The sequence below is a fragment of the Poecilia formosa genome, unplaced genomic scaffold (assembly GCF_000485575.1).
Source record: "Poecilia formosa unplaced genomic scaffold, Poecilia_formosa-5.1.2 Scaffold5, whole genome shotgun sequence".
In the NCBI taxonomy this organism is placed as follows: domain Eukaryota; kingdom Metazoa; phylum Chordata; class Actinopteri; order Cyprinodontiformes; family Poeciliidae; genus Poecilia; species Poecilia formosa.
The window spans coordinates 5148764-5163062 of record NW_006799944.1 but is presented as its reverse complement, the minus strand read 5'-3'; the positions used below and the strand labels follow the sequence as shown (position 1 = coordinate 5163062).

The window sequence follows — 14299 nt, the reverse complement described above, 5'->3', positions numbered from 1 at the left end:
ATAGATAGATAGATAGATAGATAGATAGATAGATAGATAGATAGATAGATAGATAGATATTTTTTATTTTATCTTTTAAATGATGTAAAATCTAAATAGTATGCATGGTAGAATTGAACTTGGCACGTTTTCCAAACTGCATCCTTCAAATGACGTCATATTTGAAAGTCACATCCTCCAATGTGACTCAGGACTTTTGTAGGATGTGCTGAGTCAGAAGAAGAGCGTTATGAAATTGGTAAATACATATCAATGCACAAAGTAAGTTTAGTTGTTTTGCCTTTGTGCATCTACAGAAGAGCTACCTCTCATTATTTCTTTTGCCCTATAGTATTGCTGATAGAAGTGTAAAGTAAGAACTTTCAGATAGTATTTTTGATAGATTAGACCAACAAAAGATTATATACATCTTATTTAATAAGACTGATGATTTTTGATTCATAAATATAACTAAGTTGCCCTCTCAACTACTACATTTAAGGGCCCACTTTATAAACTCCTGTTATTGCATAGGTTTCTGAGAACTGAACTGAGCAATAAGGTGACTTCTGAAGACCAATGGATTTATCTGAGGGGTGTCTGAATGAAACGGGTTGAGTACAAACACAAGCTGCATGTTTTTTTTAGATTTTTATCAGTCAAATATTTTTGTATTGTTTTCCTCTTCACAGTTATGAACTTAGTTAAGTTGCTCTAAGAGATAAACCTCCTATAAAATACGTTGTCCTCTCTTGTAATTTGACAAAAATGAGGATCAGTAGGGACAATTATTTTTGCATGGCGTCGTATGTGAAATATAGTAGTTGTAGAAACATTTTCACTTGTCTAATTGATTACTAATGACAGGTCTGCTAAAAAAAAATGTACTCCACTGTACTGAAGTGAAATTTTACTCCCCACATGCTTACCAGTAAGCGTTTACATGAAGAGTACTCCCCCAGTGCCACCGCAATATAGACAAAGATCACAGCGTAGCTGATCATAAAAATGGGAATATCTTCTGCTGTTGTCCGATTAATTTCATCCTCCAAGGACCTCTGCAGGCAGAGAGACAGAGACCAACAGGGCGTGAAGAATTGACACTGATCAGAGTCTGAGAAAGAGTAGATAGACGAGACAACTCAATGCCCTTGCAAAAGAAAGCTGCTGCAATATTTCTTTATCAGCAAAAACCGGTGATAACAACCTCTTTTTATAGGTAGGATGTGATTATAGCCAGTAGGTAAAAGATCAGTGGATGTCGATGATGATACATAATCAGAGACAGCTCTGACATTTGTTAGATTTGTTAAATCTAATGCTGATTTAACAAACGGACAGTTAGAAAACGTGAAAAGTAGATTGGTAGAGATCCCTTAGCTGACTCTACCTCAGCCATGTATGCGAAGGTGAAGTTGGCCTTTGGGTTTCTTTGGTAGTCCTGGACAATTTTGAGAAACTCTGTCTCCCACTGCAGGGCTACTTTGAACTTGGGGTTGTCGCGAAGGTAATTGTTGAGGGAGAAAGTCAAGATGAAGGCTTCAGCATTGGTATACTCGTCACCTGGGAAAAAACAACAACAACAACAACAACAACAAAGACAACAAGACACGTGATGTTCAAGTTAGCCGAAAGGCTTTTTCTTTTGGTGTGCTACAAAAACTTATTCTGTGCAAAGCATTAGAGTACTGACTTTTGTAGCCTCCCACGGCTAGAAATGGGAATACTGGCGCTCCATAGTCTGCCATGCAGCTCATTCCTAAATCGGTGATGTCTTTGAAGGACAGCGGAGAGCTTGAGAAGAGGCAGAAGAAGGAAAGGGTGTGACATTTGAGCTTTGTGCTGAACATTTAAGCCACTCTTCCTCACATCTATACATACTTGAGGCAGTAGATTAGATGGTCTCTCCAGTCGACCTCTTGGGTCACTCCCAGTTCAGTCATATTTACTTTAGCGTTAATGTTGTCCAGGCTGTTCTGGAAGTACTGTGGCAAGCTGTTTACCGCGCAGTCAGTCAGCGAGGGGTTGGATGGGTTTAGAGGCGCGTAACACACATCCTTCAGGGTTGCTGTGCGGTTCAAATCCTCTGACCAGAACTCAATATCCTACAGCAATTCAAAGGTAAGTTAAGTAACATACAGCAGATTTCAAACCACCTCTGTCATTGCTTTTGCCCCTGACTTGTTACCTGTATTCTCCTTTGGAGATCTAGCAGCTCAAGTATGAGACTTTTGGAAATAAGCCCACTGAAGTTCTGCTTCCCGAACAGCAGTGAGTCATAAAGGTGGCCTTTTCTTCCTGGTGCTGTCAGGATCAGCTGGTTAGTCCTGAAGAAAGGAGTGAAGTGTTTGTCATGGAAGTCCTTCTCCTGCCGGGCCCTGCTGTTGGGAGCGGACCACAGCTCGACTGGATCAGTGGTGAGCTTGATGGACTTTAGGCCGACGGAGAAAACAACCACGATGATGGCCGCCACCAAGAGAACCTTGAATGAAGATGGAAAGGTAATCGCCTGGCTGATCTTTGTTTGTGTTTAGATTGTTCTGATTGTTTTAGACCTACTTACTGTGAAGGGATAAGAAGCCATCAGGGTTCCCCAACGCTGAAACTGTCGGCTCATGAAAGCTTGAGCTGCCATGCTGGTTTTATCTGCACATGTCACTTCTGATGGGTTGATGATGGGCTGACCCACTTCATTGCTGTTCTCGTCTTTGATTTTCCCTTTTCTTCCCGTTTTACTCAGATTTTTTCCATTTTTAGACTTCACGTAGTGAGACACGATGAGGTACACCACAAACGCACATATCAGGAGACAGAGCAAGATAATGGAAATCACAAGAAATCCATTCATTCCCTGGATTCTGAAGGGTTCAGGGAGCGGAGGTGGGGGTGGCACACGTGGGCACGAATCGAGGCAGTCCTGGCAGGAGCAGGCCATCCCGCCTGTTGTTGTGTTCTCGTTGCACCCTAAAGCGCGGCCATTGTAAGGAATCATCCCCTCTGGTACTCCTGTCGTGTCATTCTCCTTTAACAGCCGAAAGTCGATGTCTAGAGGGGCGAGGCCGTTGCTGGTGTCCCCCTGGAAATCGTACCAACGCTGGGCTGTGCACAGTTTAGATCCATACCGGCCGCACATGGTGGCGATGGCAAAGCCTCCTGTGGCTGGAATCCTGACGTTCTTGCAAGACTGGAAGGCACCTTCGGCAAAAGTGCTGCTGATGTACGCCTGGTAGGCCACCACGGCATCCCTCGGCCTACCCAGGTGCGTGACGTTCATGACCTTTGTGACATTAACCGTAAGCGTCTGGTTGGGGCTGCAGGTGGTGGCACAGTACAGGTGAGCAAAGTTATCAGCACAGGAGGGGCATCGGATCAGCACGGCTTTGGACAAGGTCAAACTTGTTTCCAAAGACGCGATCTGTTGTAAGGAGCAGCAGGCATATGTGTTGCTTTCTCCAAAGTCCAACATGGGGCATACCTGCAGTACGAAGGGTATTTCAATCCTTCCATTAAAAGAAATGACAAAAAAAAAAAAAGTACCAATGTGCCTACGCTTGCTTTACCCAGGTGGTGAACCAACCTGCTTGAGCCTCCTGTAGTGGTCGCCTGTAACTTGTCGGGCTCGGCTGTAATTGAGACAAGGGACAATAGGAGGGATGAGGCTTTCTCCCACCGTTGGGTTACGACCGCATTCATCATAGAAGGCACAGTAACCCGGTCTGTGTTCAACCTCTGAGGACGCCTGAGGAGAAGACAGGGATGCTTTTAATCCATCCATCCATCCATCCATCCATCCATCCATCCATCCATCCATCCATCCATCCATCCATCCATCCATCCATCCATCCATCCATGTTTTTCCACCATTATGTCATCAGTTTTGTAAAGTGCACCAGTCCCTCCTGCAGCAAACCACTGCATTGAGACAGTGCACTGCATTGAATGTTTTCCTCTGTGCTTCTCAATTGGGGAGATTTTCTTGAGCTTATATGTTTGTCTTTTCCCTATAAGCAGAACTATGGTCATATTTGTAAAGTGTGAAGAAAGTTATATCTTCAATAAATTCTCTCTCTGCTTTTTCTGCTATATGGAGAACATGAATTATTTTGAACTGATCTAAAAAAAATTACAAGTACAATAAATACATTTTGTCATGTGAAAAGCACTTGGGTGCCTTGACAATTTTTTTTTTGTGTAAAGTAAAATATATAAATAAATGTGTGTATTTTCTTATTTTTATAAGCTGGACCACAAACTAAGCATACAATATTTTATTGAAACAAACAAAATAGCCAATTTTATTTGTTGAAAATTGATTTGTAAAAACTTGTAGATCCAAAACTTAAAAAGATTCTTGCACTATTGCCTTATTATAACACAGGCCAAGAGTTTCTAACATTTTTGGGGTCATTGTTTTCTTATTTTGACTTGAACAATTTACAAAATTAACCCTTTCATGCATAGTTGTCACTACAGTGGACAGCTATCAAAAATCCATTTTCTTGTGCTTCTTGTGAATTTTTATGTTATAAATGCACACAGACCACTGAAGTGGACACTAACGCATCATAAAATACACTATCAACTACTGGCCATCAGCTGCAAATGCAAGAAATTATTTTTGTTAAATCCAATATGGTCTGCCAACCAACCAGGTCCCTCTTGCTACTGTAGATGACTCTTGGAAGTAAAAAAAATATTGCGACATCAGATAACCCCTAAAGAACAATACTACTGATGTATTTTTCAAATAACAACTTTGTATTTGGAGAAAATTACAACTGATCGCCTAAAAAAAATAAAATAAAATAAAAAAATGTTTTACAACATTTTTTTCCTACCTTTTTTATGCCTTAAGAAAATCTAAAAATTTTGGGAAAAAACCCTGACTGACACAAAGGATCATAATTTATGCATGAAAGGGTTAAGATGAATGCAGATGTTTGATTAATACATAAGAAACAATTTATCTCATACCTAACATTACGTTTTATTATTTATTTTAAGTTTAGAATGATTTAATTTGTCTGTAAAAAGATTTAGCTTTATCTGTGCTGCATACCCTTAAACTCTGTAATTAATTTTATTTTTTATTTTAAACTAATACATTTTTTTTTACTCATGACACAAAAGTCTATATTTTCTGTGCAGATAGACACCAGACCCACCAAAGATAGACAAGTACGGATACTAGATGAATATTTTATTAGGTGATATTAGCAGATGATTTAATGGCCATCCCAACCCAGCATGAATTTATTAACAATTTTTCAAACCTGCACTCAATTTGAACCATTTTAAATAAAACATTTGTGACACCACACATTGGTTCATTACAAATACTGGTGAGATCTTTTAATGGTTTCAGTTCATATCCTGCTACGTTTCAAAGTTGGGCAGCAGAATGCCAGGTCCCAGTTTGCCAATGCTCAAACAAACATCCCCGCTACTCACCAGACAGGCCAGAAACGTGACGAGGGCAGCAGCTCGAAACATTATTCCCGGAGTGTTTCAACAAAAGGTGAGTTATAGTCCTCACTTTCAGGAGGCAGGAGTGTTTGACAATCACCGCTGACACATCAGGCAAAGACAGAGAGCAGGGTTCAATGTCTGAGCTGTCCTCGCTCTTCTACAGTCTGTCCATCTAACTAAAGGCAGAGGGCGGGAAGGAAAACCATCCTGACTTTTCCAACGTCATTACTACTGTGATGTCACGGCTCTCTTATCTGGTGTGATGTTGTGGACGACCAATCAGAGCAATGGAGGATCAATATCCCCATTAGATTATTAACGTAAATTAGGACACGGTTACCTGGGTGATTCAAAGCAGTTTGGAGGAAGTATTTGGGAAAAACCCAAACAAACAACCTCACCCAGGTTTTTCATAAGCTCTGACTGTACACTGTTAGTGCCTGCCTCCGACTTATCATGCTCCCGTTGATAAATTTCAGATACATCTTTAAATAAAAAGCTTTTTTTTCTTTCATCGCCTCGGCATTGTCTTTACCTCTCTTTGATGAAGCTGAACACGAGCTTTTTCTGGATCATTGACTAGTACAAAGTAGAAGCAGGACATTTACATACATACATACACAAGAAAATTAATGTTTTGGAGTCACAAGGTTCTCATGTGAGTTTCATGGGCTTTTCCTTGAGGATGTGCGTGAGAAACAAATTAGTTGTATAAGGAGGAATGAAGAATCCCCAAAACATGACCCACAGCCACTCATTCTTTGTCTATGACCTCCTGTTCATTTTGAATCGTGGAGTAACTCCAGCAGTCACTGGGCGAGAGGCAGGACATGCACATGCATGGGCAGAACATGCAAACGTTAAGCAGAAAGACCCCAACTCATACACTTTAACATGTATTTCTATTAAATAGTGATGAACAGAACAGGAACTTCTAAAATTGACAAAAGTAACAGTACATTCTCTGTGAAAGTACCTCCATCCTCATTCTTTTATTTAGCGAATAGGAATCATTTTGACCTAAAACAGAAATAGATTCATCTGAAATCCAATCAGGACAAAAAAATAATAATAATAAACAATGTTCTCTGTGTTTTTGTACCCAATGTAAACATAAGTAGTTTGAACTGTAGGCGCAAAAAGTGTATTCTTTGATCAACACATGATCTTTTTTTCTAACAAAACGTATTTCCATCCAGTTTCTCTAAAAGCCTTTTGTTTGTCCAAAGTTCCAGCTCCACCATATCGATACTGGGTGGCCACCGTCCACACAGGCCAGAGGATCAATCATTTCCTGAATCATATCTCCTACCAAAGATCAACCTTGCGATTAATGCCATTATCACTTTATGTCAAGGCCAGTGCAGTGATGATAGCAGACGGTTCTCCTGCAGTTATACCACAGGAACATTTACATGATCAGGGCGAAGGTGCTGGGAGAAATTTTGTAATGAAAGCAGATGCTGAGGAGACAAGGGGAATCAAGGCAGATAGAGGGATGTTCTCTGCTTTATCACTTGCTGATAAGTTGCAAAAAGGGAGAAATTTGCAATTTGTCATGCTCACGCAAAATGCTATTGCAGAGAGCAGCATGCAGAGTTCAAAGCGGAGAATAAACAAAAATAATGGCAGGATCTCGTTGGATCTGACAAAGAGTCTGAACTGCTGCGAAAAGCTGATCGATGGAACGTGTTCAATTCTGGTTCGAGAGTGACTTATTCTGAATATTTCCTCTTTACAGGGAGAAAGAGACATAATGACTAGTGGATTTGTTAGCTTATGCTTTCTTTAGCTTGCAAGTTTACAGTTGAGCATTCTGGGTATCATCTTTCTGGAGCTGAGATTTATGTTTATCCTGTGTTTTATTTTTTAGCGTATCAAAAAGAACCAATCAATTAAAAAAATAGATAAATAGTACAATTAATACTGATATGAATTGAAACTGATATGATATGAATTGAACATTATAAAAAAAACAACAACACACATTTCATCCATATTTTGATTTTCTGTTGTGTCGGTGATCTAAAGAAATCATTCTAATTATGCAGGTAAAGATTATCTGAAGTGAATAGTTGAATTGGACAAATGACATATGGTGTTTGTCAACATACCACTGTTTGTGCTAAATGAGGATTTCAATCATATGCCTTCAAATATTTACACAGTATCAAAAAATAAGCATTGCCAGAAATGGGAAACTCTGGCCGTTTTTCCAAATTCTAAATAAATGCACTTCTTTTAAAAACATAAAGCCTTGCATTCAGATATATATGGTCTTACTACTTCAAAGCCAAAATAGGAGGATAATAAAACTGATAAATCTGGACAAGAACAGATAAAACATCAATAAACACAAGACAGACGGTCAGCATGTTCTAACTCTTCTAATCTAAGGACTTCCTTTTTGTTTGTTTCTGGTTGGAAAGCCGAGTAATATCAATGCTTTTTAACGCTTTCTCAGAAGAAAGCATTAAACTCTGAGTGTAAGACGAATTAGCTGTTCATTTTACATTTAAAATAAATGCTGTTTTAGAAATGCTAGTAGCTCTGCCGCCAAGACATAAACTAAAAATATCACACACTATGTTTTACATTTACTATTCTCTACACACTTTGGCAACACTAACAAAAACAAATTAATTTCAGATTTATTAAAATAGTTTTTCCCCACTCTTCTACATCTGTACGTTGTGAAAGTCTTTAAAAGCTTTAAGTGTTACTGCATTCGGTGAGTTGCTGTAACAAACATGAAGAACATCCACCTTATTTCAACGATGTGTTTTCTTGTCTTTCCCGTCTTCATGATGGGAGTGTTGAAGAGAAATTGGCTCTGTGTCACTTCACATACAGACCCATTCAACAAATACAATATTATTAAGAAGATGATTTATTTCAGTAACTCGGTTCACGACTGGAAACATATTTTATGGGTAAATTACACACAAACTGAAGCTCATTAGCCTCTATTTCTGTTAACTATGATAATTTTCTGCTCACAGCTGCCGAAAATGTGACATTTAAGCTTAGAATGTTACATCACAACATTAAAAATATGTAATACAGAAATGTGGGTTTAGTGAAACTGCAATTTCTACTTAAATGCCATATTAGCAGATATACAATCAATCAATCAAATTTATTTGCATATCACATTTCAACAACAAGGCAGTTCAAAGGGCTTTGCATCATACAACAAAATACAGCCACAGAAGATACAAAAGACATTTGTCAATAAAAAAAAAAAAAATAGCTCATTTAATTATTGCTGTTCATCCCGGAGAACCACAATGCAGTTTCAGTGTGAGATTGTGCTACTGAGAGGAAATTTAATTCATTCAGGGTGTTATTTCTACCAGGAGTTTCAGCAAATCCACATTATACTAAAAAACGTATTATGTTTTAAATCACTGATAAAACAATTAAGGGTGCAATAAAATAGCAATAAAAAGTTCAACATTAACTTTAGCTGAATGAAAAAGTGCAATGGATCCTTCCAAAACAATATGTAAATAACTTTGAAGAAAGTTTCAATGAATTAAAATCAGGACAGGAAAGTTTAGCTCCTTACTGGTTATATTTACGTTTTTGTTTTACTAAGCCACCCTCCCCCCCTCAAAAAAAACAAAACCTTAAATAAGTAAATAAATAAATAAATCATTCTCTATGAATAAATTTTGTCTGTTATGAATAAATGAATGTTTCTGGCAGTCATGTGTTTTAATCTATTTGTGCGAAAGTTTACTAAGTACGCTTAGATTACATTGAATGAACGTGCTTTGAGTTCAAATATTTACAGACAGAAACTCATTCATTAATGTATAAATTTCCTTTTAATCTGAGGAAATCTCATTCATTAGTGCATAAATTTAATTTTAATCTGGAGAAATTTCACTTTGATGATCTTCTGTTTTAAGATAAATACAATGTGTGGCAGTAGAGATGGCAGAAACAAAGGGTGAGGGGAAAACATGAGTTATTTCTGTGAGATCTATGAAAATTAATAACAAGCAACAATTACAAAACAACATATCCATCCAACGACATGTTATTTTATCTTAAAAGTTGCAGTCTTACCAAAAACCAAGTTTTTAATATGAAATAGATAGAATAAACAATATGATTTGTATACTGTTTTGCATATGTCTCATGGTAAATATAGTGTTGTTTTGCACTTGAAAAGCAGCAACAACTCATTCCGTTTCCTTCTGTAACACAATAAAAATACATTATATGAATATGTAATATACCACATATTGGATAAATACAAATAAAACACATTGTTGCACTTGAAGATGACCTATTTTCATAGCTCTCAGCAGCGGTTTAGTCGGTAGGTGTTTGAAAGCCATAGAGGAATCATGGATCCTGTCCGTCAGGTTTCAGAGCGTCACAAGAAATGCTCCTCTGAATTGTTTTTGAACTCACAGATCGACGCTCAGATAACACTTTCCCCTCTTTACTGTCGCTCCCTTATCGGTTTTTATTTATGGAGCGCTCTCATTGCTCTGGCTGCATCACAAGCCAAGCTGACTTCTTGGACTCAGATAACAGGTTGATAGCGCCATCTTCACTATCGGACATATAAAATAAAAACATCAGTAACGACATATAAAACTATTGTATGACCGTAATAAATGTATGCTATAATTATCTCTTACTGTAATTAGATCCGTTTTATAGCGTTCAGGGAAAGCAATTAATTTGCCACTTAAGGAGGAGGAATTTCCTTCCTTTAGTTTTCTTACCTGTTTATACTGTACATTTGCATTAAACTTTTGTATTTTACACAAAAGCCTGAAAAGGAACTGAATAGAAAATGGAAATATCCTTTATTGTCCTTTATTGTGGGGAAATTCAGGTGTACTAGCAGCAAAGGTTGGAATAGGCTTTTCTTGAAAATAAAAATTCATTTTCTTCATGAGATTTAAACAAAAAAACATAAAAGTGACAGACAAAATGGAGTCATGCAAACAAACACAGGTTGAAATATAAAAACAAAAAATAAGAATAAGAATCTGTAATGAATAACTGCGTAAGAATGTGATGTTAGGAAAACCTGAACAGATGATGTTAGTGTTGCATATTGCGACGATGATACAAACCGTGAAGAAACTTCATTTTCCTTCACTCGTCTTCATCATCTTGATCATTAAATGCCAGGAGTGAGCATCCAGAGCAGTGACTCCATCCGACCGCTCAACAAGTGAAGTATGAACATACTCTGATGTTTATTACACTTTATATCAAACGGAGAAAGAAAAAGATCCTCCCATAAATTGCTTCCAAGCTGTGCTTTAGATTTATGCAAACACTGATTTGCTATATTGTTCAGCTCTAATTAAAGCCACACTGTATGTAGTTTGTGCATCTCGTTTTTTAGATGAGGCTTTTTCAGCTTTTATTTCTGCTAACAACTTGAACTTGCGCTGCAATGAGATAACAACATACTGTAACTCGTGACAACCTAGAGTGATTTTACGCTAGCAGTGTCAGGGTAAGCTATGGTTTAGAAAAGTTATGTTACAAAAGAGCAAGAGGATTTTTGTTCCATGTGATTCTTTCATCTTAAGGCAAATAATAATGCATCGCAATCTCTTACTCTTCTGTCACGGCACCCTGTTCATCAGCTGGCTGAAAGAAGGTTCCATCACTTTCACAGGAAACTCACAGGTACAATCTTCAAGGCATACGATTCTGTCCAATGAGCATTTTTTTGTTTTACCTTACATTTGCTGTTAAAATCAGTTGTTTAATCTACATTTTGTCTTACGTTTATGTATCAACATACAAATATCTGTTATGAGTAACATAAGTGGGTAACACTTTATTTGACGGGCGTGCATAAGACCGACATGACACTATCATAAACATGGAGTCTTTATGAATGTTTATGACAGTTGTCATCAAGTGTCATTTAGTAAATAATGACACTTTTAATGCAAAGTTGCTCTAAAAGTTGCCTTCAAAGTGCCAACTGTGCATTAAAGAGTCATTATTTACAAAACAATGCAAAGTTGGCACTTTTAATACAGCTTTTGGAGCAACTTTGCATTAGAAGTGTCATTATTTACTAAATGAAATGTCATGCCAACAGTCATAAACATTCATAAAGACTCCTTCATGTTCAATACATATATTTTAACAGCAGTTGGGACAATTGTTGCTTTTCTGGTAAATTAGAAGAAATTGGACATTTTTTCAAACTATTTTTGCAATATTGTCATTAAAACCAGGGAACTATTAAATTTCACTACAAGAGTCTCTTACAGTCAATTTTCACTTCATAGATCAAATATGTAAAAAAATAAATACATTTTCTTTCCCCTGTTGATTAGATGCATTCAGTATTCATGACAGCTTTTGTGAATAAACTCATCAGCCAAACAGCTTTTGTGCACATTTCTGCATTTAATAACAAATCAGATAAACTACAAGGACATTCTCTTTAATGCATAGATGTGGATGATCAGTTTATTCAAATTAAAATTTCTCTTGGATTCAAATCTATGTGTCATAATATAATTAGCAGTACATTTTTTTCACCTGTGTGACATCTGTGATTTTGACAATCTCCAGTCAAGAATCAGCAGCATCTCTAAGCTTTTGTGCCCTTTTATACAAAATGTAAGTAGGAAAAGGAGCCGTCTGCTTTTGACGTTTTGTAGTGACCGATAAGCTGATTCACACAGACATTTTGACAACTTTTATGTACACTGCTCAAAAAAATAAAGGGAACACTCAAATAACACATCCTAGATCTGAATGAATGAAATATTCTCACACAAAAATCATCAATGGAGATCAAATTTATTAACCAATGGAGGCCTGGATTTGGAGCCACACACAAAATTAAAGTGAAATGTTCCCTTTATTTTTTGAGCAGTATATTTTCTGAAACTGTAAGAGCTGGCATCTGTTTGAGGATCAGCCAGTCAGACCACACAGATAATTGTAACACCCTAAAAAGTGTAGTTATTAAAAGTAAGGTTGTTGGTGTGTGCTGAAAAATATTAGCCACCATTGTGCTGTGAAGCTTTTCTATCCTGAATAAAACACTTTCTTTTTTTATTTTAAGGAATTATGAATTTATTACAGAAAATGTAACATATTCAGGACCAAAAACATTATCTACCCTACAAAAAAAATTAAGAAAAAAGTAAAATGAATGGCTCATTTGGAAAAAACGCATCAGTACTGAAACGACTCAAAAAACACCAAAATAAAAGTACAAAAAAAGTTTTTTTTAAAAGTTCAAGGGTAACATCCACTACCTTAAACTTTAACATACAGTGAGCTGAAAAATGAGGAGGGGGAAAAAAAATTACAGACATGTGATTCAAAATCTGCGCTGCTTGTTATAGTCTCCGGGGCCGGGGAGCCCTCTGGGGAAGCCGCCCTGGCCCCCTCCGGGCAGGCTGCCGCTACCTGAGCCCGCCATCATAGGAGCGCTCTCGGCGGCCATGCCAGCAGCGCCGGCGGCACCCGAGTTCCCACCCAGGGAATTTCTGTTCATGGACATGCCGTGGCCCCCCATGTGCATCCTCATCTCCTGCTCTCTGTTCTCGGGGAAGCCGCCCCTGAAGCCCTCCTGCTGCCTCTTAATCATCTCCTCGTTGCGCAGCCTCATCTCCTCTTCTCTCCTCCGGCGCTCCTCCTCCTGCCTCAGCTCGGCCTGCTTCCTCTTCTGCACCTCCTGGCTGTGGAGCTCCTCCATCCTCCGCAGCTCCTCCTGTCTCCTCAGGAGGTCCTGCCTCATCAGCATCACCTGGTGCTCGTGTCTGGCCGCCTCCATCTCGGCCTCCAGCTTCTCCTGCGCCTCCTTCATGTTGCGGTCAACCATCTCGTACTGCTGCTTCTCCATCTCCATCAGGGCCTTCCAGCGCATGGCGTACTCGTACTCGAACGAGCCGGGCTGGGCGAACCGCGGGGGCTGTTCGCGCTCCTTGTGGTACTGTTGGTTCCTATTGATCAGCTTCTCCGGCAGACCCTCGTCCTCGTCGAACTGCTCCATGGGCTCCACGGTGATGGGCCGGGGGAACGCTGTGAGGAGGTAGGCGCTGTCGTTGCACTTGTCCAGAGCTTTCCTTGCGGCTGGCTTCGCGGTAAACTCCACGATGCCTTTCCCCGTGGGCCTGCCCCGGTCATCCACGATCACCAGAGCCCTCTCTATCTGGCCGAAGACGGAGAAGGCCTCCTCCAGGAGCTCGTTGGACACAAACTCTGGGAGGTTTTTAATGGACAAAGCGGCGCCGTGTGTGGCGAACCTCACCCGGATGGGTCTGCCTTTGAACACGAAATCATCCAACTCCGCTCTGGCGATCTCAGCGATGATCCTGGTCTCCAGGCGGATGAATCCGAAACCCCTGTCCTTGTTGACGAAGATCTCGCTGGCGTTCCCGTACTTCGCGAACAGCTTGACCAGCTCCTCCTCGGTGACTCCGGTGGGCAGGTTCCCCACGAACAACCTGCTCCGCTGGGTGAAGGTTTTCTCTCCGGGCTTTCTGAAGCTCTGCGGGTCCAGCGTCAAGCCCGCGTTGAGGCTGGTCTGCTCGCTAGGCTCCAGCTGCTGTCCGTTGCTGTTGGGCCCGTCGCCTTTGAGGTGGTTCCCCGGACGGTTGGGGCCGTGGTTCTGTTGGGGGCCTCTGTAGCCTTGCATGTTTTGTCAACAAATGTGAATTAAAAAGTCGACGAAAACCGTGCTAAAAGCAAGAGAGACTTAGCAGACGGAGGCGCACAAAGAGCAGCGAAAATGGCGACGCTATTGTGACCTCAACAATGTGCGACAGAAAGAGTTCGTGTCGTGACGTCATCTATGAACGACATTATTGTCTTCTTCTTCTTCTTCTTC

General features: G+C 39.5%; 2 protein-coding genes across 2 annotated transcripts in view; both read right to left on the bottom strand.

Annotated features, from left to right (window-relative positions):
* The window catches only part of npc1l1 (NPC1-like 1), a 15093-nt gene extending 9480 nt beyond the window's left edge, over positions 1-5613 (bottom strand). The window contains exons 1-8 of the mRNA XM_007564665.2: positions 5431-5613; positions 3557-3718; positions 2543-3454; positions 2168-2461; positions 1861-2084; positions 1673-1773; positions 1370-1542; positions 909-1037 (exon numbers count right to left, since the gene is read on the bottom strand). Of these exons, the coding sequence (XP_007564727.1) occupies positions 909-1037; positions 1370-1542; positions 1673-1773; positions 1861-2084; positions 2168-2461; positions 2543-3454; positions 3557-3718; positions 5431-5472 (2037 nt within the window). The 5' untranslated portion in view covers positions 5473-5613. The remainder of the gene's footprint in view (positions 1-908; positions 1038-1369; positions 1543-1672; positions 1774-1860; positions 2085-2167; positions 2462-2542; positions 3455-3556; positions 3719-5430) is intronic.
* Positions 5614-12511: 6898 nt separating this feature from the next.
* On the bottom strand, positions 12512-14266 carry LOC103146646 (non-POU domain containing, octamer-binding). Its single transcript, XM_007564654.2, has one exon. It carries the CDS (start codon positions 14105-14107, stop codon positions 12788-12790), a length of 1320 nt encoding a protein of 439 aa, XP_007564716.1. The 5' UTR covers positions 14108-14266; the 3' UTR covers positions 12512-12787.
* Positions 14267-14299: the final 33 nt, after the last annotated feature.